This window comes from Astyanax mexicanus, chromosome 1 (assembly GCF_023375975.1).
Source record: "Astyanax mexicanus isolate ESR-SI-001 chromosome 1, AstMex3_surface, whole genome shotgun sequence".
NCBI classification, from domain to species: domain Eukaryota; kingdom Metazoa; phylum Chordata; class Actinopteri; order Characiformes; family Acestrorhamphidae; genus Astyanax; species Astyanax mexicanus.
In genome coordinates this window covers 69,504,410-69,530,564 of record NC_064408.1, presented here as the reverse complement: position 1 = coordinate 69,530,564, position 26,155 = coordinate 69,504,410, and the positions used below count along the sequence as shown (strand labels likewise).

General features: G+C 39.0%; 1 protein-coding gene across 2 annotated transcripts in view; it reads left to right on the top strand.

Moving 5' to 3' along the window:
- Positions 1–26,155, top strand: part of brf1b (BRF1 RNA polymerase III transcription initiation factor subunit b) — an 88,973-nt gene that overhangs the window by 36,172 nt on the left and 26,646 nt on the right. For both annotated transcript variants that reach the window (XM_049482161.1, XM_022663992.2), the window contains 6 exons: positions 56–95; positions 1,336–1,428; positions 2,436–2,738; positions 23,802–23,863; positions 24,082–24,163; positions 25,459–25,511. In XM_049482161.1, the coding sequence (XP_049338118.1) occupies positions 56–95; positions 1,336–1,428; positions 2,436–2,738; positions 23,802–23,863; positions 24,082–24,163; positions 25,459–25,511 (633 nt within the window). The remainder of the gene's footprint in view (positions 1–55; positions 96–1,335; positions 1,429–2,435; positions 2,739–23,801; positions 23,864–24,081; positions 24,164–25,458; positions 25,512–26,155) is intronic.

Sequence of the window (26,155 nt, the reverse complement as noted above, 5' to 3'; positions counted from 1 at the left end):
TCTGTCTTGTTCAATTTCTTGTCCTCCTAATAAAGCATTCTCTTTTTCTTTTCAGCTGGAGCATGAGCTGGCCAAGAAGCTTGATGAATATCAAGGTTAGTTTGGTCGACTGAAACAAGGTATTGATTTACGTCTTGATGTTTGAGTGTCCTCTGAAGCTGGACTTTCTGTAGTCGGCTTGTGAAGGCCTTCATCAGCGTCTGTCTGTTGCGTTTTTGCGATTGAACAAGCACTGGGACACTGAATCAATTTAAGATTGATCACGCTGTGTTTCTATGATGAAATTGCATGGCATCTTCATTGAAATCTCTGTGGATGAATCACAATGTGACATGCCATGTGCATGCACAGTATTGCCTTCAGGGAGGATGAGTGAAAAGGAACACTGAACGTTGTTGTTTTTCACATCTATTTGCACATTTCTTACAAAATATTCCTGCTATGCTTCTTGCTGTCAGAGGTGCTTTTGCTTTTTTTTACTGTTATTGTTGAACCTCAGCCCTTTTACGATTACATTGTACAGATGCATTTCTTGGATGTTGAGAAAAAGAACAGAGGATTGGATTTTTATTATTTTTTATTACTTTCCCTAAAAATGCTTGGTTTTATCAGCTCTTCCTTGTTGCAGATATATGTGTGGATATGATATTTCAAATATGCCAGAGCAAACATTATTGTTTTTGAATTTATCCTGAAGTCGTGAGGGTTTTTTTAATAGCAGTGAGCTGCTGAAAGCATCTCGTGATCTTTAATATGCAGCATAAGTGATAAAATTTCCCTCTTTCTGTCTTTTTTGCAGCTTTTTTAGTAAAAAAAAATCTGGAACCCAAAGCTACATCGTTGCAGCTCAGGTCGAAAGCATCATGAATCTTGCATGTAGATATCTCCCAGGTGTTGCACACAGGGCTCGAAAAGCCAGAGAGTTTGTTCTGTCTTGCATCACTGAATTTTGTTATATTTATGAATGTGTATATTTATGGCATTTGTCTGACACTTGTATCTGGAGGGACTTATCTTTGAGTTATGTTACACTGGTAGTCGATTGTAGTGTTAGGAGACTTACTCAAGAATTCTTATTGATGTGGTGTAGTGAGGTCCTTTTTGCTCAGTAGGGGAATTGAACCCCTGTCTGCCAGAGAATACAATGGTGAAAAGGTAGCCAGACATTATTCTGCACTAACCATAATACCTAATGAACACATTTCAGTGTGGTAGGACAGTCTGGCTTCGTGCTGTCTCTGTCTGTGGCAGAGAAAAGATGTAGGCTATCAGTGGCAGTGCCCTGAGTACAGTAAGTAGCAGTGCGTGTGTGTGTGTGTGTTTGTGTCCTTGTAGGTGAGATCAGCTCATATCGGGATGAGATCGAGACAGAGCTGGAGAACAGCAGACCCAAACTGAAAGGGATTTATGCCGCCTACACCAAAGAAGGTACAGTGCACCACAAGAAAGCTTGTGTGAGGGCGGGTTCAGTTTGTTCAGTCTTGGTATATTTCTCTGTAAACGTATGTTCTCTATTTATATGACAGTCTGTAGAAACACTGAAAGTACTGTGTGTGCTTTTTTATCATTTTTAGTATATTTTGAAACTTGGAGAACCCTTCACACTTTTATGCACATACTTCCCACTTTATTATTCATAGGTGTACAGTTTATGCCCAATTCCATTTCACCCCTTGCTCCGACCACTTAGCCCTATTCTTCTGATTTGTGCATTCACACCTAGGGGTAGGGTATCCTGATTATAATTGAAATTGAGGGCTATAATGAAGTATTAGGGCTACATGGCCCTCCAAACACATTCCGAATGAGGAGTTCTCAGAAATCATGGACAGATTGTGGAACAAGCAGCCAAAGAAACCCACAAATGTAGATTTTTCTTTAAAAAAAATTAATAACCATGGCATTATCTTAGTTTAATGTTGTTTCAATATATTATTACTTCCAATTTCTTCCTAACATGCATATAAAATCACTAGTACTAGGTCTCTGTAGCTAGCTTGCTAAATCTTCCACTCCACCTTAAATGGTACAGTAGCTGTTACCAAGGCTGCTGCATTTAAGGTGGAAAGGAAACCTTCATACATGAAGCTAGTGAATAGAGAATTAGGCTCTGCATTGAACCAAAGCCCAGTAGCAAGGTTGCTGAACTTTACTGCTGCTCTGCTCCACAACATACTGGAAGGGTCGCCTACAGAGCACCACTAGGTGATTTTCTACTCTAACACTTAAACTCCAGCCATATGAACACTGTTTTCTGCTTTTTTTTTTTTTTTTGCTCCGTTTACTCATTTTAATCCAGCAGTGACACTGCTAAGTGTGTGATCTAGCACACTAACATGCCCTGTCATGTTAATATCAGTGCTATGTGGAGAGTCCATGCATGTGGAAGGTGGCACAAGAAAGGGTATCTAATGACAGACTTTCTCCTCTGTTAGACACCTATGATGACAGTCTGTCTCTGTCTTCGGACCCCGCTGGAGAAGAAGACCTGGAGGATGAGGAGATGGAGGCCGCAGCCCAGCACCTTAGTAAGGACTTCATCTGCCAGATGCTTCCTAACCTGGAGCACAGTCCTCACAGTGTGACCGAGGCACAGGAGCAGGATAAAGAACCTGCCGGACCCTCTGTCAGCTCCACACATGTGCCCCTTGCTGCCCTGTTGGGACCCCTGCCAAGTGCTGCCAGCTTAGGCCTCACAGAATCCATCCGCCATTGCATAACAGAGGACAAAGAAGATGGTGAGTAGACAAAGGATGTTTTGTTAAAACTTTCCCTCTAAAAATAGAAACCTAAGCATTACCTTATCATTTGTTAATGATAGTTATAGTAATAATTATTAGTTTACAATTACGTAATTGTTTTTTTATGCAGTAATGAATGCTACTGTTTACATTTTAACCAATTTACAAAGAAAAATACAAATAACCAAATCACTGTAGCAACTTTATAGTATTAGTCAAATTATTATCTAAAATGTGCGTATGTTTTCATTGTAACAGCTACTTCAATAATTAAAAAAGAGGACATACAAATACCAAGTACAAGTAATTTTAATAATTTATTAAATTACTGCTATCATGCGAAATCTTGCATTTCTGAAATAGCCAGAAATAGAATTTGCTGGACAAACAAAACACTAAGTCGATGTAAAAAGATATAAAGTTTGGATCATTTCTATTGGTCCATCATTTGTAATGGAATTTTGACACTCTGTAAAGATCAACCACCAAATTCAGATTAAGTAAAAACGTGAAAAACTACAGACATGGAGAAACATGATTTTTGTGAAAGAACAATGAATTTTTGCAAATAGTTAATAGGTGTTTAATAATAGTAGCATTTTGTAATGCATTAAGTAACAATTCTATGTTCTAGAGATTTATTATTTCTTTATTATTTTAAGGCATTAAACCCAAGTTTTAACTGTACTGCCCTACAGATAAAGATAAAAGAGCAGTAACTGTCCCCACTGAGAAAGTTTCTTGTTTTTGTCCACTTAAATATAGAAATAAGTGATGCTGTTATCTCGTGTATGTCTGCAGTATCACTTATTCTGTTTACCAGCATTGCATTTAGTTGGGCAGCATCAATTTGATGTTGTTTTTCTCAGTTTAATGCAGCAGTAGTTACAGCTCTTTGCCTTTGCAGAGAAATATATTGGTATGCTTCGCTTCTTTTGTGGGGGTGTTTTTCTCATGTTGCCGGATCTGGGCGAAAAATAGTTTTGGCGAAAGGCTGCGAGGGCTAATGGCACTGATTTGATTACAGAGAAAAACAGAGAAACTACTGCTTCTACACCAGCTGTCAGGAAATGGTCTATTGTTTTGCCACAGTTCACGAAACAGAACCCCTGGAAGCATTACAGATCATTTGCCTGGATTAAATAATGGGAACTAGTGTCTCCCTTTGGTGTTATAAACTGTAGCCTGCAGTCTGTTTTTTCCTGAACTTTAAAATAGAAGTGCATGATTTTAGACATTCATTGTTTTGCATTAAAAATTATTAGATATTTTTTTTACTGGATCTTTGCGTGACTCTGCAGTTCTTTACTGGTTTAAACAAGTAATTTAAACTTGTATTATCTTTTACAGTTTATCATTTAAATTTTTTCAATTTTGTCACTGTGTGCTTTATCACTGAACTGTAGCAATATTATTAGTCTGTATGCCTTTTATATAATTCTGTACCTTTCATTCACTTTGGCAATAATTTCAGGCAATTAAATTGGTCTTTGTTTTATTAAAGAAGCTGAATTCATTTTATAGCCCCTCACAGTGTGGGAAAGTCAAAGCCAAAGGGAAAAGGTATTAGCCTCATCGCCCAATCAATACTGACTCTACCACACAGGTTAATGTAGAATCACAACAGAGCAATATAGTCTAGACTTTTCTGGAACAAAGGAAAAATTTTGCTGTTGTTTTTGTCCCTTGTTGTTTCCAGTATTTGCTCGTTGTATATTAAAAGATAATGTTTAAATATAGCATAGGATTTGGTGGTGTTGTGGACAGTCTGCTAGCCAAGCGTGTGCTTAAAGTAATTAAAAAGGGTTCAGTGAGTGAATTTGAGTTAAATGAGGTCATAAATCTTCATAGACGCAGGGCCACAAACTTCCTGCTGTACATCTAACAGTTTAGAGTATCTTTGCTGTGTTAACAGTTACACAGTAAGTTGTTTAGTGTTTTGAGATGGCTTGGAGGATTATGTTTTAGAAACGCTGAAGGAATGTTTTTATATAAAGAGAAGCATTAACCCCTTGCGGTAAATGCCACAGCGGCATCTTAATGAATGCTATCACCCACCCAGTGCCTTACTTAATCCCTCTATGAAGATGTTCAGAAAGAGCTTACACACTCTGTAATTTATTGCTTCTCAGTAAAAGCAATATTTATTACAAATATACAGCTCTGAACAAAATAAGAGACAGTTAAAAAATTATGTGTTTCTTTGATTTTACCAAATTGAAAACCTCTGAAATATAATCAAGAGGAGAACAGATGATCACAAACCATTAAACCAAACTGAACTGCTTGAATTTCTGCACCAGGAGTGGCATAAAGTTATCCAAAAGCAGTGTGTAAGACTGGTGGAGGAGAACGTGCCAAGATGCATGAAAACTATGATTAAAAAGCAGGTTATTCCAGCAAATATTGATTTCTGAACTCTTAAAACTTTATGAATATGAACTTGTTTTCTTTGTATTATTTGAGGTCTGAAAGCTCTACATTTTTTTTGTTATTTCAGCCATTTCTCATTTTCTGCAAAGAAATGCTCCAAATGACAGTATTTTTAATTGGAATTTGGGAGAAATGTTGTCTGTAGTTAAAAAAATAAAACAACAATCTTCATTTTACTTAAACATTTACCTATAAATAGCAAAATCAGAGAAACTGATTCATACTATCTGTCTTATAAAGTTTCTGCAATAAATCACAATATTGTGGCTTGGAAAAAATATAAAGGCAAAATATATTACAGAGAAATCAGTGGTTGGGATCGGAGGGAGGTGAGTTAATGCAAGGTTTATCACACCATATTATTTCTTTATTTTGCACCCAGTGTTTGTATCTGGCTCGTGGCTGACCCGGGAAAAGTCGATAAATAAATAAGCAGCATTTCATTATGATCATACGTGTTGGCAGTACGCTAATATCCACAACACATTAGCTAGCATCGATACGCGAAACATCAATGCCATTGATCAAGGCTTAGTTAGGGCTGTAATTAAAGGCATGCTCCAGTCAAAGAACATTCAGCTCCAGTTAATGTGCTTCTGAGAGATAATGAAGCTCAGCCCAGCCAAAAGGTGCTGTGCTAATGGCGTCTTTTCCAACACGGAAAAAACTGCCGTCAGCAGACGTGTCCAGCTCCAGACCACTTAAGCCCAAAGCGCTGTTCTGGTCTCAGCACCTGCTGGATGTTTGAACCCGGGTTATTCCCTTTTACACTTTGACCCTGACCTCTGCCCTGTCATTGACCTGGGTTTAGTTAGTGGTGATTTGGTTCTTGTGGCTTTCAGGCTCAGCTTATCAGAGCGCAGCATGCCATGCACTTCTTGTCATCAGGGTTTTTTTCAAAATATTTGAATATAAATATTGGCTTCTTGGCTGTTTGCACTTTTTTAGTGTATTAAACATTCAGCAGAGTTATTTTGAGGGAAACACAGTATCAGCAGTCATCACTTTCAACCTTTCAACCTGTCAGAGTAATGGATTTTTAATGTGCTTTTAACATTGAAAAAGGAAGTTACTCAGAAGCTGCATTTTGTTCCCAAAAAAAAAGTCCTTTTATGAGAATAATGTTGCATGGTTGCAAAATATACGCAAAGCATGAGTAAAAAAAAAACAAACCTTTGACATATTGTGTGGCATCTTTTTATCCCTTCTTTTATTTAAACAGGCTATTTAATTACTGTGCTTATTCTATCACAGCAGTCTTTGCTTCTCTTCATTGGCTATATTTGCAGTTCTCTCACACCAGCAGCCTCTGTGATAGTCTTTGTAGAATCTGCAGACTGTACCTAGAGATTGCCTCAAAATTAAAGGTGATCATGCTTTTGAGGTTTAATGTCTGAGATTATGGAACAGATTATTCTACAAGCCAATTTTATGTCCTTTTTTCAATAAGGTATGAAAACTTACTTAAAACTTACTCACACTTGCATTTGAATGGTCACTATGGTTTGCTGGGTTTTTGCTGGGTGGTTGCTACAATGATGCTAGGTGATCTGTGCTAATATATGATGTTATTAGGTGGTTGCTATGGTATCTCAGGTGGTTGTGATGAAGTCGCTGGGTTTTTGCTGGGTGATTGCTACAATGATGATAAACAGTTGCAAAGGTAAGCTTGAATCATATGATCAGACAAAACTATCTACAGTGTTAGTATCGGACACAGAGACAAAAACAGGACAATATACAGATAAAATACAGACAGATAACAATATAATATTACTTAGCAATAAGCATCCATAATTATCCTCCTCTGATTGGCTGACCTAAATAAAACCTGACACACACAGTTCCACTGATGAAACAACGCCATAGGCATCTTGACAGTTTTGTGTTTGAACTTCCGATATGAGTTTTGACTGTCACATATCAATGAAAACGAGGTTAAAGATGATTTTTTTTCATATAATTATGGTCTTAGTTTCTGTTATTTGGCTTTTGGACCATTAGCTAAGAGAAAGCAGCAGTATGGAGCAGTAGGAACTGGCCGCAATGTCGCAGTGGATGAGTCTGAATGACCATGGGGATTTCTCCCTGCTGGTTTAGAGCTCTGTGTGTGTGTGTGTGTGTATGTTTGAAATTATTTTAGGACACTCCAGCTTGCTGCAGCTCTACCGCAGCAAAGGGTGCAATCTGTAATTCAGTATGCAGGTAGCCTCTACTTATCTTTAGCTCATGCAGGCTCTCCTCTGGATCAACATTTCAGCTCAGCTGCTCCTCGCCTTTATGGTAAAGAGTTCCTGCAGTGACGGCTGCAGTGGCAGTTCCCTCTCACTCACTTTCTTCTAACATTACAGGGTTTTGTCTGCTGCCCCACAGTGTTACAGTGTTACAGAGGTTTGTGATCTATCTTTTTGATGCTAGACTAATGCTAAGGACAACAAGCGGAATTAAAAAAAATGATAAAATACTCTATGATATTTCAACATTTTATACTGTTAAGTGTTGGTGCATTTGGAAGCTAAGAACAAAGTATATCAGTTTTTGAGGGGTCATTATTGTTCCCAAAAATATGCAAACCTACTAAATGTTTGAATAGGCGCTTAATTAGAAAGAGACAGGGTTGAATGAGGTGAATAAGGTTATTCGTATGGCATGTTTTGTCACATTAATTTCTAAATGAAAGTAACTGTCAGGTTTGTGAAGCAAGGAAGACAAGGAGCCGGATTCAGAAGTAAATTTAATAAACACGAAAGCTGATAAACAAACATACATGGAAAAACTAACAAAACAAGATGTAAACCAGAACAAGAAACAGGAGACTAGCAACCTAAACAGACATAAAGGGCGCAAGAACCGACAAGAGAATACAGAAACAAAGGGGCTATATATATGGAAGTAAACAGGAGACAGAAAACGAGGGGGTGGAGTTACAAATGAACACAGAGGCGAACACTGAAGACAGGGGTGGAGACAAGGAGACAAGAAAGCACATGGTTAGGTAAACAGGCACAGAAAAAGATAGAAATACAGAGTTAGACCAGGAAAGATAGGGAACAGAATATATGTTTTTAATATTATGCAATCAGAACAGTAATGTCTAAACTACTGCATACACCCACCACTATACTGTCACTGTCACATACAAATCTGTTTCCATCTCCATTTTTTGCATTTATTTATTTTTTAACATTTTAACATACAGCTGTTTTTTTTCATTGTACCACAAGTTCATGATGAATGGACCAATAGAAATGTGTCAAAATTGTATGCTAAGAGGATTTTTCCTTTTCTTCTCTCATGTTGCCATTTTGGAGACACAAGGTTTTTGTGTGACAGCAGCAAGAATGTAATGCATGTGCTGTTTTTATTTCTTATACATTTTGAAACATTAACAGTGTTTGCAAAGGTTTTGCAAGCTCCTTATTTACCGTATTTTTCGGACTATAAGGCGCACCGTATTATAAGACGCACTATCAAAGAACGCCTATTTTCTGCTATTTTTCCATACATAGGGCGCATCGCATTATAAGGCGCGTTAAGTGACACTAGAAAGGGTGCCTATATCAAAGTGAACAGGGGTGGCGCCATGTTTCCCTTCCCCCACCGGGGGTGGTCGCTTGCCGGTGGAGCGTCTCAGTATACAAATCTAGCTATTTCAAAGTCAAACGAGTGCTGGATATTAATCTACACAGATTCCTCTCCTGAAAACTGTTTATTTGGGTGAGTAACGTGCTTCAGTTTATTTACAGTAAGCTTAGATTTCCAGATGTCCACTAAGGCTTGCTGCACCAGCGTTAGCATAGCTATCCGCTAGCACGCTAGCTAGTCACCTAAACTAGTAAAGTTAACCCAAACTTAAACGACAGCGTTACACTGAGTAATCCTGCGTGTTCTGGTAAGACAGTGAGATATTAGCTAGCGATTCGTCCCCCGTAGCTTGTTTTAACACGGTAAACAAGCAGATTACAGGCTGATAAAACTCACCTCTGAGAGAGTTAGCGCTTAGCATCTAGCTAATGCTAGCCAGGCAAAGCAGCACAGACTTACAGGCCGATAACTCACCTCTGAACGGTGAACGCTTAGCGATTAGCATCTAACTCTAATAATACTGCTCCAGCAGTATTAAAAGTGCTAAATTTAGAAAATACTGATCTCTGAACAGTGAAAAAGCTAGCTAGCTAAGCGGTTAGCATCTAGCTAATGCTATTGCTGCTCCAGCCTCGGAGCGGCACGGCTCTGCACGGAGTGTGTGTTTACTGCTCCTTACACCTGACGGGTAAAATTTAGATAATACTGATCTCTGAACAGTGAATAAGCTAGCTAATGCTATTTGCTGCTCCAGCCTCGGAGCTGCACGGCTCTGGACTCTGTATAGCACTGAAACTCTGTATAACGCTGCACGGAGTGTGTGTTTACTGCTCCTTACAACCTGACGAGTAAAATTTAGATAATACTGATCTCAGTGAATAAGCTAGCTAGCTTAGCGGTTAGCATCTAGCTAATGCTATTGCTGCTCAGCCTCGGAGCTGCACGGCTCTGGACTCTGTATAGCACTGAAACTCTCTATAACGCTGCACGGAGTGTGTGTTTACTGCTCCTTACAACCTGACGAGTAAAATCCATACAAAAGGCGCACCGTATTATAAGACGCACTGTCAATTTTTGTGAAAATTAAAAGTTTTTAAGTGCGCCTTATAGTCCGAAAAATACGGTAAGTAAAATACTTAAGTAGTTTCAGAACTACAAGAGCCTATAGTGCACAACCCCCTCCCCCTCCCCTAAACGCATTTTTCTAAAAGCCATAATGACTATAATGTTATATTAAAATGTTAATGTTGATAAATTTGGGATGCATTAGGCTCCCAAATTTCAGCTGCATATATGCTTATTAAAAAAATATGCATTTTAATACAATGTAAATATACTAAAAAAGCTAAATAAGGACGTTTGGCTTAAGTTCTCTTGAGTCTCTGCACAGATCATCTTCATACTAGTCCACATATGTCTGCTATGTTCTTGCTGGAGTGTGACATGACAGATGCAGGTGCAGGTGTGATGAAAAAATGTGTAATGTAAATGTGTAAACCAATAGGATGGATTCATCTGGATGGAGAGATTTATCTGGATAGGGTTGTGTTTTTGTATGATGAGAACCCGGAATGAAAAGAAGCTGAAGTGAAATGGGAGTAACAAGGCTATTTTGAAAATGTAAGGAGTAGAATTAAAGCATTAAGGTAAAGTGCAAATATTCAACATTTCAAGTAAGGTATTTGTACTTCTACTATACATCTTTTTTCAAGATGTAAGGAAGACCGAGTGACCCTAAACGCGTGTCAGGCAAGGCTTGATGTCGTCTTGCTGCAGGCAGGAGTGCTGGGGGCTGAGCGGGAGCTTTTATTGGGCTGTTCACAGTGCGATCGTGGGCCAATATTATTCCTCGTCATCACTGTCCTTTGTGTGGGGGTGGGGTGGCTGATGACTCTGCAGTAGCGAAAGCCTCTTACAGTCCCCGGTAAACATGGCTTTATTGCTCTCTCCTCCACAGGAATAAATCCACCTCCTCGCAACAATAACAACAAAATGCGCAGCAGACTGCAAAATCTCGGCGCTCGCGAGCGGCTGTAAAGAGCTGTGTGTGTGCAGGTTATTGAGGAGGTGCGTGAGACTGGGGGAGAGAGTGTGTGCCCGCGGCGTGTGTGAATGAGAATCGTAAAAGGAGAGCAAGAATGAGAGACTGGTGCATTGTTGTGGGAGAGATGGGAAAGAGAGAAAGTGTTAGACAGACAAAGAGTGAGGGATGGGAGTGTGTGAGATGAGGAGTGAGAATGCTGGGTTGGGTGAAAGAGTGTGAGTGTGTGTGTGTGTGAGGTCTGGCAGATGTATCTCTCACTCTGACAGGCTGTCAGTATGGAGGAGTCTCTCTCTCTCTCTCTCTCTCTCTCTCTCTCTCTCTCTCAGTAGGCTGTCTCAGCCCAGCTCCTCCTGGACTATTTCAGTCTCCATAGCCCTCCATTCCCTGGCAGCCCCATCTCTCCCTCTCTTTTCCCTCCGTCTTTCACACTCTACCGCAGCCGCAGCGAGAACCTACCCAGTCTTGATTCCATGACCTCCTTCTTCTTCTCCTCGCCAGTGTCTATTTAAAGCAGCCCCATTTCTGACTGGCAGGCCACTTTTAGCCCAGAAAAGGGGTGTAAGTAGTTCACGCTTATGTAATCAAAATAGATTTTTTTAAGCACTGCACTTGAATGCTTTAAAATATGAATGCTATCTGATGGAGGGATAAAAAGGCCATCGGGTCCATTATCACATACGTTCAGAACCCAGCGCGTCCCGGGCCCCAAGAGAGGTGGCCCGCGCGAGTCGGCTGTGTGGTAATGCGCACAGACAAAGCTGAAGAAAGAGACGAGGAAAGAAAGGCTTCGCTTCTTATGGCTCTTTCACAGGATGCTGTTTAGCTGTGGGTTCTTGAACCTTGCGTGAACCCTGCCATTTGGAAGGCGGTGGTGGCTGATATGGCGAGAAGAGGCTTCCTGGAAGGCAGAAGCTTTCTTGCATGCTATTTTGATGCTGGTGAAACTCATGAAATTGGATGAGTCTTGGACATTAGGCATGCGTGAAACCTATAATCCTGTGAAGCCTACAAGTTTTACAGTGGGTTGGTTGATTTCTTTATCAGATTAGCCCATATTGATACCCTGTAACTCAATAATGATTAGATGTAAAAATGTTGTGTTATAAAATATTGATATATTATATTTTGAAGTTATGTGATGTTAGGTTTTGCATAACTGAGCACAATTGGTCTCACTCTTCCTAAATAGGTAGAATGGCCCTTACTTTAACATGTGCATCTATCTGTTCGCTAATGTAATAGAACTGAAATGCTGTTATCTGGCTTCATTAGAGGGAGGTATTGTCAAATGACTTTCTGTTTCTGAATATTTCTGTATATTTTTATATATTTATGATATATGTTTAGTATATATAGTTTTGTATATTTGGTTAACTTTGAGTAACTTTGCCTAAGCCTCACCAAAAGCATTTCAGTGCACGGACATCCTGGCATGTTGTGTAAGAAATAAATACTAATGGGGGAAAATGAGAAAATGCTAAATTAGACAAGAAGGTTTCGAAACACAGTTATTTTCTTATCTACAAAGCCATTTCATAGTCATATTAAAGTTCAAATCCCAGAAGCCATCAAAAACATTCGTGCCTCAATCAATAGCGATGCTGTGCAACAGTCATCTCTATTACCGAGGCAGTTACTTTTTTCACCGCGTTCATTTTTCATTAAACTATAAATTACAGTTAACAGAGCAAACGAGATTTAATGACTAACAGACTGACTGTAATCATGCACAGAGACAAAATGTGCCAGCAGTAATAATAGCAAAATTCCTGATTATGCATGTGTTTGGTGAGACATGAAAAAGGAGGACAAAAAAAAGCGATGAGAAACATTAAGATGGAGAAAAACAAAACAACAGCAAAAATAAAGGCATTTTGTAGAGAGGGGAAGTTTATCAATATTAAAATGGATACCTGGTACAATATTTTACATTATTTAGATTTAACCATAATGTAAATACCTTAATAAGACCAAAAACAGACATAGATAAATATTAGAAACTGTATATAAAGCTATTATGAGGCTCAAACACAAACACAATACAAAAACAGAAAAGTATTGCCAATAGAATAGGACTCTCTAAAGCAGATAAACACAAACCTATTGGCACAATACTGAATACCAGGTGTGGGCTAGAGGATGTAAAGCAGGAGAACTGTGTTCTCTGGAATGATGCTGCTCTAGATTCTGTATTTTTGGGATGAGTCAGGGAGTTGGAGATGGGCTGGGGTGGTGACTATCCAGCATCATATACTCATTATTGCTCTTGTTGCTGTTTGCTTACATAAAAGTAAACCACAAAAGCTCCCTGTAAAACATTTTAAAATATTTTTTTTATTTACACATCTTACAAATTTTAAGTTTAAAAAGCATCTTGTCTTTTTGTTGTGCTTGTTATATCACCCATAATTATTATTATTTTTTTTTTAGGAATATGCTTAGAATAAATGGAGCCTTATTAGAATAGTTTATGGAGCCTTATTAGAATACCAGTTGAGATAACTGGTAATTTTATGGAATTGTCTGTTTGGATTTCTGTGTAAAAATTCAGCAGCAGACTGCTGTCCCAGTCCTACTCCTCAGACAGACTCGGAAAGTCTTTTGTCCCTCAGGCCATAAGACTGTTCAACTCCTCTCAGCACTGCAAACTAAAGACTCTGTGACACTTTTTCATTCTGGCAATTCTGGCCACACATGGACACACCCCCATCTATGGACACACTCTTAGTCTTGCTGATGCCTATAACACTATTTTTGTAGTTTATAGTTCTACCCTATTTTGCACTAGTAGTTCATTCACTAGTTCATACATCTACTGTTTACATATCTTTTGCACTGCTAAATTTAATTATTATATAACTGTGTATTTGCACTTTACAAATGCAGCTGGCTTAGTTACTTAGTCACTTACTCAAAGCTTGTTTAGAGTGTTTTTCTCTTCTGACTGTGTACATTAATAGTGTGCCGGTGTTTTCTGTGCTCATTGCTGATGGTTCGGCATGTGAAGCACAGCTGCAGTGCTCTTGAGCTCCTGTGCAGGACAGGCCAGAGAAAACAGCAACGTTGCGCAACTCCCTCCTCCCGGCAGGACTGCTTCTGCTGAGTGAGGCTGACTGTGCTCCCTCCCTCGCTGCATCACCGGGCCGGATGCTATCTCCTGCCAAAAGGCTGTGCTACTTCTGCTTGTGCCTATGTGGGTAAAATATTGATCTAATAGCTGCCGTGAGCTCAGGCAAGCTGTGTGTGATTCAGAGTGATAGGCCCGTTGCCTGAGGTAAGGATAGAGAGAGAGGGAAAGAGAGAGAATGGAGAGGGAGGAAAGGAGGGTTTATGTAGCTGCAGATGACAGCTGAGCACAGTGGACTCTCCGTGGATGACGTGTAACATGAGGTGAATAAAAAAAAGGAAAAAGCGAACGTATCGCTTAACCTTTCAGGCAAAAGTTGACAGATATGTTTGAGAAGATCAAAAGATGCGAGGGAATTGTGGGTTCTGAAGATGTATCCCCCCCAGGCTTCTTATAGAATACTGATGACAAGAAGATGCCTCTTGGTTTGAAATCTCATTTCACGTATGGTTGAATCAGAAGTGCTGCACAAGTGGAATACAAAGTTAACTTGAAATGTATGATAGGACCCTTGTAAGACATATTTGATACATCAGCTGATTGAGGGAGGGAGGGGGAGGAAGAGGTGGCTTATATAAATTCTTGCCAGTATCCACAATCTCACTCGTCATTAATTTTTAACTACTACTGAGTTAGCATGGGGCTGTGTAGAAGATGTGCTCGCTAAGCCTTTTTTCCCCTCAACTGACTCAAGCTTGTTAGTTTTTAGCAGCAAAGGGTGGCAGACGTGCTCTTGAGGAGGACTAATTGACAGATATGAGGATGGGCTTGTCACCAGTTTCTGCCATAGTACGTTCTCTAGGTTGTGAAAGTTCTGTGGGATTGTAAATACTTCATCACAGTCGCGAGCTCTATGTGAACTACGGCTGTTTACTGGAAACGTGTTTGTGTGTACGTGTATGTGCTTCGTTCTGTGTCTGTGTTTTAGCACTGTGCTAAAATAGTGTGCAGCATCTGACACTCATGGTATTCACACACATTGTGACACACACCTTGATAGCTTGTTGAATATACAGTAGCTTGTGTGGCCAGTTGGGTGACCGAACTTTTATATACACTGCCTGGCCAAAAAAATGTCTCCAACTGGATTTAAGTAAGTAAATGATGTGGGGTTGATGCTGCAGTTGGTCAGGTCTGGGTTCAGCTAAAGTATGTGCTGAAAGAATGAGGTTAGCTGACTCCCTGAATATACTGAATATAGACCAGGTTATTCCATCAATGGATTTAAGCTTCTCTGATGCCACGGACATATTCCAAGATGACAATGTCAGGATTCATGCGTGCCGCATTCAAAGCTAAAAATGGTCCAATTAAATATTAGAGTGTGTGACCTTTTATTTGGCCAGGCAGTGTATACATTTTTCATTTACTTCATTAATGCTATCATCACAGAAGTGTTCTGATATAGCCCTATACCATGACAGACTTGTTGCTGATTAAAGTCTGGCTGGTTCTTGTTGTCTTTAGTCCAGAGCACACAGGGTCCATTTCTTTCATATACTGTAAAGATCTGGAGGACTGATTCTCTTGGCCACAATACACGATTCTACTCAGTTATGGTCTAACTCAGATGCCTTCATGCCCAGAAAAGAGCAATTCTGGACATGGTAAATTAAAAGGGTTTTTAATTGCAATGCAGTTTAAGCTTTAAAAAGCTTCTATGAATGTAACTCCTTACTGGCATGTAAAGTAATCCCTTGTCAAAGTGGTTCTGTCAGCTATTGTTGTATGACGATTCTTGATGTAGTGTTGTCTGAGGGATCAGAGATCATGGGTGTTCAGCGTAGGCTTGTGTCCTTGCTGTTTGCACACTGTTATTTCTCCTGATTCTTTAAATCTTTTTAAATAAAGCACTGCAAATGGAGAAATATCTATGAATCTCCTCTCATTACAATCTTTAATTGAGGAACTTTTTTTTAAACATTTCAGTCATTTTCTTACACATTTGTTATAAACTAGAGATGCTATTTTGGCTCCACAAGGACGCGCTGCTTTTAAACCAAATCATGATTATAATCACCTGTTATCATTAGCTGGATAAAATCAATTTGCAAATGCAGATAAGATATATACTAATAAATGAAAAGAATATGACTGAACGCAACATGAAATATCTTGGGTACGTACTGCCTGCAATCAAGTAAAAGACAAAGTACATGAAAGGATTATTGTGTTTTTGTTTTGTTTTTTTAACACAGTTTTTCCATACCGTCCGAACTTTTTTAATAATTTTGAGTTTAACATCAAAACCAAGTGTGTTTGTTTTTTTTGCAGCTGACCAACTTTGATTTCCAAACAAAATTTAATATCAAAATTTAATATCAAGCAAGTGTTTTAAAAAGATTTGAAACTGATTTCCAACCAAATTTTTAGCCTGAATTCCAACAACTGTTCAACATATTCATATTCTGCATCTTTCTGACGTCAAATTGACGTCCGGTGCCTGCTGGGCGTACACACACACAATCAGTTGCATAATGTATTCCTTCGCATCCAGCTCTTTTGCCCTACAGCACAAACAGTGGGAGCAGGTGGTGAGGCTGGAAAGTGTTCACTGAGGTTATAGTGCTCGTTTTCTCCTTGGCCTGCACTGCGTGTGTGTACTCTCTGAATTCTCAAACCTCCTGTAATTAAAATCACTCTACAGTAGTCTAAATGTTCTTTAGCTATGTTTTTCCTCTGCCCTATTTACCTCTTTATTTTTGACTCTTCCCCTTGTACAGTGTTTAGTGAGCAGCGTAATTTGTATTTTTTCATCAGCGGTGATTAGCCTAAATGAATTGAGCGTGTTTTCCGAGTTCATTCATCTCTATGGCATTTCGCTGTGCCACATCAAACCCATCTATTTATTTGCATAATGATTCACATGACTCATTATGTAATTTGGATTATGCTCACTCAAGTGCACAGTCATATTATGAGGCTTGCTCCTCCTTAAAACATGCTGACTGCTCGGCATTCAGATTCCAGTTCTCTGCCTCGTTTCTGACTCTGTTCAGAGGTTTACTGGCTCTTCTTGGACTCGCGTGGCTCTCAACATTGCATGAGAGCCAGACGCCTCAAAGTAAATTACTGAGCCATGAGCCCTAACTCAATCCCTTCTAATGTGTGTTGTGGTGGTGGTGGTGGTGGCTGGCTTTTGGTATACCCGCCCCAATTCCATTGCTCTTCCTTGCTGACTCCCCCTTCACCCTCTGGAACTGCTTCAGTGTATCTTGTAATGTGTCTTCTATCTGCCTCATACATACTTAATGTGTGTGCTCATCGAGGCAGGCTGTCATCTAAACAGATAGCAAGCACATTATGTAGCTAACTCAACTAAACTACATGACAGCTAAGCTTTATTTTAGTGAATTGTTTACTAAAATAATAAATAAAAAAATTCTAAAGTATATTTTTATAGGTTCATGCATTCAAGTCCATAAATATTTGGACAATGCTAATATTTGCTATAACATAATATTTTACATGTGAACTGACCAGTAAAATGGTCAATAATACCAAATACTGTCACTTCACAGAAGAAGGCAAAAAGTCTTTAATTTAAATGGAGTTTAATGTAAAATAAGAAGTAAGTTTATTCCACATTATTAAAGCATTCCTATTGGTGCAATCATCAAGAATTAATTACGCAAACAGAGTGTAAAGAGCAACTACAGGATTTAAATGATGAAAAAAAAAAACCTTCATGGTTTTCATTGGACAGCAGATGAAAAAACAAAAGAAATGTAAAAGAAAGCAGAAATGTCAGTATCAACAGTATGGTACACTTATAAAAAAGTAATGCACTCGTGAGCTGAGCAACACCAAAAGGTCTAAAAGACCACAGAAAAAAGTTAACTAGAGTAGTTGACTGCTGAATTCTTTCCTCAGGCAAAAAACTAAAATCTTCACAACTTTGTCAATCAAGAACCCTCTTGAGGAGGTAGGCATATATTTTTTAAGTCTACAGTGAAGAGACACCTTCATGAATGTAAATACAGGGTTTTTGTTGCTAAAAACTCAGTACTGAAGGCTGTGAATAATGGTGCCTAGAGCATGCTCTGCAAGAACTGTACAAACAAAGGACTGAATCTGGATCAGCCTTAAAAACCTATAAAAAAAACTCTACCTACTAAAACAACTTCGGCCTGAACCATTCCCAAACCCAGTCCAAAAAATCAGGACATTTCTTGTTCTTCATTTAGCAGCATGTTTTCTTGTGGTTTGACTTGGGACAACCACACTTCTTGTGAGTGAGGTTCAACAAATCCCATCCACTTTCAATGCTGGAGGCCCCACAAGTCAATATTGCATCGTTTCACTTTTTTAATGGACATGACAAAATCATGGGAAACAGTACTGGTTCCCTCTGGAATGTCTGTTCATAGCCTACAACATTTAAGATTTAAGGTTTCCCCTGGCTGGATCATACAGTGGTTTTAACAAGTTTGGGAATCCCAATCATTTTCATGATTTTTCTTTGTAAATCATTGGTTGTTGGGATCAACAGTTTCAGTTAAATACAGGTCTGGAAAATGAGTAGTTTCTTTAATTTTACTAAATTGAAAACCTCTGAAATATAATCAAGAGGAAGATGTATGATCACAAGCCATTAAACCAAGCTGAACTGCTTGAATTCTTGCACCAGGAGTGGCATACAGTTATTCAAAAGCAGTGTGTAAGACCGGTGGAGGAGAACATGCCAAGATGCATTAAAACTGTGATTAAAATAAAAGTTATTCCACCAAATATTGATTTCTGAACTCTTAAAACTTTATGAATATGAACTTGTTTTCTGCAAATAAATGCTCTAAATGCCAATATTTTTATTTGGAATTTGGGAGAAATGTTGTCTGTAGTTTATAGAATAAAACAACAATGTTCATTTTACTCAAACATAAACCTATAAACAGCAAAATCAGAGAAACTGATTCAGAAACTAAAGTGGTCTCTTATTTTTTTCCATATATATTTTTTGTATATAAACATATTGCATACTGGTATGGTGACATATGTTCCGTTTTCCTATAACTAGCATTTCCTTTACTTTTGTGTTTTAGTTTTTTAACTCCAACCGAATATAGTTAAAATTTGTTACATTTGTAAAATAAGAACTCAACACTAGAGATGAGCAGAAGCTTGTATATCTGAGGGTTGGAAGCTACATGGCTTCAGCGAGACAGCTTGTGGCTGACCTCTGGATAACCCTCTCCGCTTGTCAACGAAAAACTGGCGGTCAAGGTGGGTGATGTCATCACAGCGACCCCGCTCAGCTTCTCCGCTGGAGAACTCTGCCAATATGCTGCAGAGCAGAAACCTAATCGTGCATTGATGTAAACCCCCACCCACTACAGCGGCCGGCTGTGCTATTGCTCTGAGGAGCAGCAGTGATTTGCTCCACTGGGTTTGATATGTGACAGCCACTGCAGGCTGCTCGCGAACAAGCCCCATCACGTACACCCCTGTGCCCATGTCAGACCATGCCTGCCTGGACGAGCACGCTATCGCTGCCTTGGAGAAGAGACCCAGCCAAGGATTGGACTTTCACAGGTCTCACAACACCGTCCTGAGGTGCTGCTAGGCAATGACGAGAGAACACAATGCAGAGTGTTATGGGTAATTGGTTTGGTGGAAAAAATACAGTTGAAATGATTAATGGAATTGATTTGTGAGAGGAGGCTGTCTATCATGAACTTCATGATCTTGTGCATTGGAATGTTATTTTTTAAATTTATTTTATTATTATTTTTTTTAACAAAACAACGCAACACTACAACAACTGTAGAGGTTTTTCTTTTTTGCTTTGTTATTTTGGTTTTCAATCTTCCTATTCATGTGTAGAATTTCAAGGATAAGGTTTTCAATAGTTAAACATTCCATTTTTGTTTTCTTATTAAAAATATCAGATTTACTGATTATGAACAAACTACAAAACTCCATTTAGTTTTACGCTGTGATTTTTAAGGTGCAGTATCAAAGGTTATTTCTGGAGTTGTTTCTACAAGTGGCGATAACTATATTTAATAATATAGTTAAATAATAGTTCTTTAATAAAAGTAGCAGGCTGGTTCTTTTTCTTTGCTTGGGTGCCATACAGGTTTGTTTATCTGTCCTTTAGCCACTTTTTTTGGCACAAATCTGGTTGAATATGCTTCTCTCGCTCTCTCTCTCTTTGCTCCCAGCCACTCCCCCATCAGCTCCTAGCCCCTCCCACTACTCAGACATTTCACTGACAAGCAATTGAACCAATAACCTTGCATCAACTAAAAAGATATCTAAACAGAAACTTGTGAATCAAGGCAAACTTAAAGTACACAAACTATTGTACAAAAAAAACATTAAGGAAAACATTATGTAGATAACAGGGAAATTCAACAGGGCTACAAAATATGTTATATTTAATGTGATGGGTCCAAACAAATAATAATGAAATGTAAAGAGGACATGTCCCTTTTAGACTTAATGCTGACAACGGCCATGGAATTAGCACATAAAATGTCTAATAGGCTATTTAAAACATTACTGTTAGCAGGGTCAGACACTGCTTTACAGAAACAAATACAGTCCTGTATTTTCTGGGTGCTACATTTCCAGCTGTCCCCAGAAAATAAATTTTTTTATTTTCTGAAAATTTAGAGATTACCTCTTTAAACACAAATGCAAAGCGAGATAATAATAAAGTTACTAAGGGTTTATTATTGTGAAGGTTAAAAAAAAAAACATCCACAATGTGTTTTTCTTGTGTTTTAACCATTTAATCAGACATATTTTATATCTCCTCTGGACGCTAAATCCTTTGCCTTTTCCAGTTAATTTGCAGATGGGTGATTGCTGTTATAGAACAGTGTGAGCCTTTTTTTGTAATGCCATCCTCTCTCTCTCTCTCTCTCTTAACGCAGTCTGAATCTGAAGTGTCTCACACCCCACAGGAGCAAGAAGGGGGAATCTAAGATGGCTGACAGATTGTGACCCAATTTCTCTCCTTATCTTGCATGTAAAATCAGCTCTTCTCCTGATCCGCTTGCTTCTTCTGGTCGCCCCCCGTCCTTGTTTATGAGCTCTGCCTTTCCCTTGTTGTTGTGTGTGTATGTGTGTGTGTGTTTTTTTTCCTGTGCTCTGGAGTGTCAGGGCGTGTGGATGTGTGTGTGTGTGTCGGCACACGTGTGATGTCGGCCATGGTGGAGGCACGGATCAGTTTGGCTAATGAACATCTGCGGAGGTCCTGATCTGCGGAGGCTTGTCTTAATTCACAGCAATATCGCGAGCCGGCCCCCTCAGCGCTTCTCTCTCAGCTCTTAATTATCTGGGAAGAAGGCTTTTATGTCACAAAAGACTCTGCTTTTGAAGTCCCAGGAATCAGGCTCTGATACGTTCCGAGGCATCGCAGCTATTTCGGAAAGTTGAATACATTCAGCCTGAATGCGCCACCCTGCGCAGTGCTGCAGCTTCGCTGATGGATTTGAATCCGTAATTTAATCACTGTGAAGCGTTAGTCATGCATCATTCAGTTTGTCATTGTGTGGTATAGTGTTAACCCGTTACAATTGGAGTTCATTAGCAAAAGTTAATAAAGGCTTAAAATACATTAAACCTCATTATTTTGATGCTCCACATAAACTGCTTTAGTGATGTTTACAATGCTCGATTTCACTGGTGCCCATATTTTCCATTCTTTCACCGGCATATTCGGAGCGTTTCAGATCCCAAGGCCAATTACTGCATGTTTACATGTATGCCTGGCATCCTTGTGCATTTTGATTTCTATTTACATTTCTCTTTTCATGCGGGTCTCATTGACATTAATATATTCCTCTCAGCCCTTATTAATTGTGTTTATGTGATACTGATCAAGCATTTTCATATGAGCCTCCGGTGCATCAGGTCACACCATTAACCCAGTATTAAATCACTTTTGCATTTTGACTGGCGCACTTTTAGAAATGAAGATGCGAAGAATTGGTTCCAAAAAAAGAGGTATGTTTGTGTAGAACCTTTTAGATCTGTGGTTCTCAAACTGTGGTACATGTACTGCTGCTGTCATGCTCAGGCAGTACTCAGATATGTGCAGATGCCAGTAAAAATTTATTACATAAATTATCAAACAAAATGGTAGTCAAAACGAGCAATGTCAATAACGGTAAACAGCAGCAATGTGGTGTAAACATACCAGAAACAAAACACAGTCCAGAGGTCATACTGTACACAGCAAGGCAGTATCAGAGGGCAGAAAAGAATTAGGGTTGGTAAAAACAAAACAAGATTAAAAAAGATAAATTTGTCAATTCTCAGCAAAGAGCATACTAAGAATGATTAGTATTCAGGTGAAAGACTTCCTGGTGGTGTGCAGTGTCATGTGTTCAGGGGAGTGGTGATGTCGGTGTGTGATGTAGTGTAGTCTGGAGACTGAAGATCGCAGACAGAGCTGAGCGTGGGAGAGACAGGAAGACTATCTGCGCCAGACGTGACAGCTTGTGGTACAATAAGCATCCCAATGTGGTACACCAGATAACTTCAGTAGATTTGCTCTGTGTACAAAAATATTAATTAATATTATAGAAAATTATAATGTTTTCGCCTCTAATCAAGTATGCAAACCTGAAGTTCAGTTCTTTATTCTCACAAAATCACAGTTCTATAATTATTATGATCAGGTGTAAATGCTCGCAAAAAACCCTTTGAAACTCTATAATTCCTAGAAAAACTCAAGGTAATTCAAGGTTCAAGGTAATTCCATGTACACACTGTAGTTCACTACACTGCCATTCATCCCTATTGTATATTATGTTCCTCTGTCTCAGTCTTTCTAAGATGTCTCAGTAGGCATACTGCATTGACCAGTAACAACAATCAGTAGTATTCTGATTGCAAGGCAAGGCTTTTAGTTTGGTGGTTTATTGTCTAAAAGGTTTATGAATCCACTGTTTTAGTTGATTAAAGAAGTCAAAGCCATATTAAAGACATGTGTTACACTTTCAGCTGCATTACAAAAATAGTTCTTTATTAAACCAACAGATATTTTTCTTCTTTTAAGGGCAATTTCATAGCTGTATCATGATTAAAGTTAATTTTTGGTTCGTTGTATTTCTTAAGTTTGAGGTGAATAGTCCTGCACGTGTAGTTTAATCTGGTGTATTATTGAGAAAACTACTACAATTATAAACAAATGCAATCTTTACTGTCCTTTGCTCCTTGTTAAATTGCACAAGTATGCATGCCACATTTCTCAAGGGGGAGATGCTTCAAGTTTACAGACATGTTTACTGATTCAGACCAATAAGCAAAAACTGTAAAATCTATAGGTGTGAAAACCCATATAGCCATATAGCAAAGTGTAAGTGGTCTTGAACATGTGTATAAAGGCAACCTAAAAACAGTTTGGAAAATATGTAAGGAATATACAAAATCCTTTCACTTCGCCGCTAAGCCTATTACTGGCAATTTCACAACAAAGAGATTACAAGCTTTATTGACAGGAATCCTCTCCAGTTGTGTTGCTCCTTACTGAAACAGAATTCCAATTAGTGCTGGAATTCCAGGGCTGCTTCTCTGTGTCTGGGCACTCTGTGGCCTCCAGTCAAGCAGGGAGATTATCTTCTGTTTCATTTAGAAATGAGGCGCTGGGCAGCATTACCTGCCCGCTGGTGTGGCAGGGCGATAATCATTGAATCACGCCCCAGGGCGTTCTCTGGCTGACTGGGAAGGCTCACCCAGAAAAGCAGATAATCAACCTTTCCCAGCTTCTCATAAATGCCATCTGTCATCTGTCCAGCCACACCTTTTCCTAATGCTTATTGAGTTTTTTAGTGTGTGAAGTCAGAGCCTGCTTCAAAGAAGAAGGGATAATCCTGATGTTTCTTCCCTCTGTTAATTTCTCTTCCTCTGTCTGCAGAAGGCAAGTCCGATAGCGGCGAGCTTGATCTGGAAGGCATTGATGAGGACGAGATCGAAAAGGTCTGCCATTAACGCTCTTAATGTGTGAATTCGTATTTTCTTATGCTGCTCGTCTCCGTAAGCTCTTACAGCTTGTTAGGCGGTAATGGGAAGTAAAAAATAAAACACCCGGCCTGAATCTTCCATCCCTTATTAGCTCACATTAGAATACAATTTGAGATATTACATTCTAGCTGTGTTGCATTAGCCCCTTATCAACACCCCTCTCCTCTCCACAGTACATTCTAAATGAGAAGGAGGTGCAAGCCAAGACAGAGCTGTGGATGAAGCAGAATGAGGAGTATCTGAGGGAGCAGAAAGGTAAGAGAACAGACAGATCGGCTTAGCAGATTCATTAACTCGCAGCTCGGCTCTCGCGGTACAGATGACTCCAGTCCCAGCTGCTGTGTGGCCTAGAAGGAGAAGAGCTCAAATGGAATAAGGCACAATTAAGTAAGAAGTTTAGGAAAAAAAATATTTTAAAAAGCTAGTTTCCTGAGCTTTCATCCTCAGATCAGTAGACCTGAAGTCCAACATCAGGGTATTTCATATTCTTCAAATAATCCAGTATGGAAAAAAGTTCATACTTCATAGAGTCCATTTAAGCGCTGTTTCTTACAGGTCTAGTTGTAATCTTTGTTTAATGTGCTTTAGTGCTGGGTGGTATACTGGTTAATACGGTTTACCGAAGGAGAATTTTGAACCGGTATGCCTTTCCTCATACCGCCAATACCACTAGAGTTGCTGTAGAGCGCTGTGCAGATGCACACAGTGTAGAACAGCGCCGCTAAAGAAGACACACAACTCGCTAAATAACGCTTGCCAGTTAGCATAACAAGCTAACATACTGAAGTTAACAGTAGCATAGACTTGAATACGGACTGGAATTGTGTCTCTTGCCACAGACAAGCCCAGAAACGGTAATTTATTCAGCACAAGAGATTAAACTTCCAAAAACTTTGGATACGAGGAAGCAACTAAAGCCCTTTTAAATATATCAATACTGTAGCTTGAAGGACAATTTTAATGCACACTAAACTTTTGGAAATTATGTCTTAAATGGAAAAAGAAGGGAGCTGTGCCTAATTTTAATACTGTGATGCCTCTAATGGCTTTAGAAAAACATTATTAATTGATATTAAACTTGTGTCTAACTTTTGAAAAGTCTAGAGCTTTTGAAAAATATATCTTTTAAATACTTAGACATTTAGTATTTTAGGTCCATTTATAGTGTTTATGAAACTATTTAATAAGGAAACTGTGTTAAAGTTGTTGGCGTATCTTTTTCTAAGATCTATTAATTCAATTATTTTTGGGAAAAAGTAAACCCAATAGTAATCAAAACCTTAATGTAAAGACTTAGTGTTTAATATTATATGTACTCATAACATTACATTTAAAACCTATTTAAAAAGCCCAGTCATGCATAAAAAAGAGGAATATATATATATATATAAAAATACAGTGATATGCATTTTTGGTCATACATCCCAGCACTATTGTGCTTTTTACATTCTATAAGAGGTTTATTTTCTTGCTTTATTATCCTCTGGCTTTTAAATTATGCTCCTTTATTCAGAAATTTCTCTGAACTTTATTATGTCTTTTCTTTACAGAAAAAGAGGAAAGGATAGCTAAAGAGAAGGAGCAGGGAACATATAAGGAGAAGGTAAATGTGTGTGTGTGTGTGTGTGTGAGAGAGAGAGAGAGAGAGAGAGAGAGAATGATAGAAAGTCACTGGTCACCAGAGATGCTGGCCTTTGCTCCTCCGTCGCACTGGGTTCCTCAGACACACTGCAGCTGCTGCATACTTTCCATTTTAACCAGACCACTCCTCTGATTTCACTCCAGACTCGCAGGGTTGCTTGTGCTTAACCTGTCTGCTCTGACATCTGCACCGCTGCTCTCAGCCAGGTCGGTTAAGCTGCCACCGCCGCCAGACCTCTAATGAGGTGCAGAGAACCTGATCCCGATAGCAGATACAGTAGCCTGCTGCTGTGCGGGGATTTGTTCCACTCTGGCACATAACAAACATGGCCTTTGAAGACCACTCATGATCGCACAAGCTGAATCTCTTTTACAGGCTACTAATGGCTTTCTGTCATCTTACTGTTGACAGCTGTTAGACATGCATAATTTTGTAGAAGCACAGAGCAGAATAATGTGCATGCTTTACAGTATACATGAGAAAATGATTGAAATCAAACTGTGGTTCTATACTTAATGGTGCCCAGATAATGACACAATAAATAGTACATTTCAAATAACCAATATGTCAGAAAACCAGTGATTAGCTGCGTTTTTTCTCCCAAA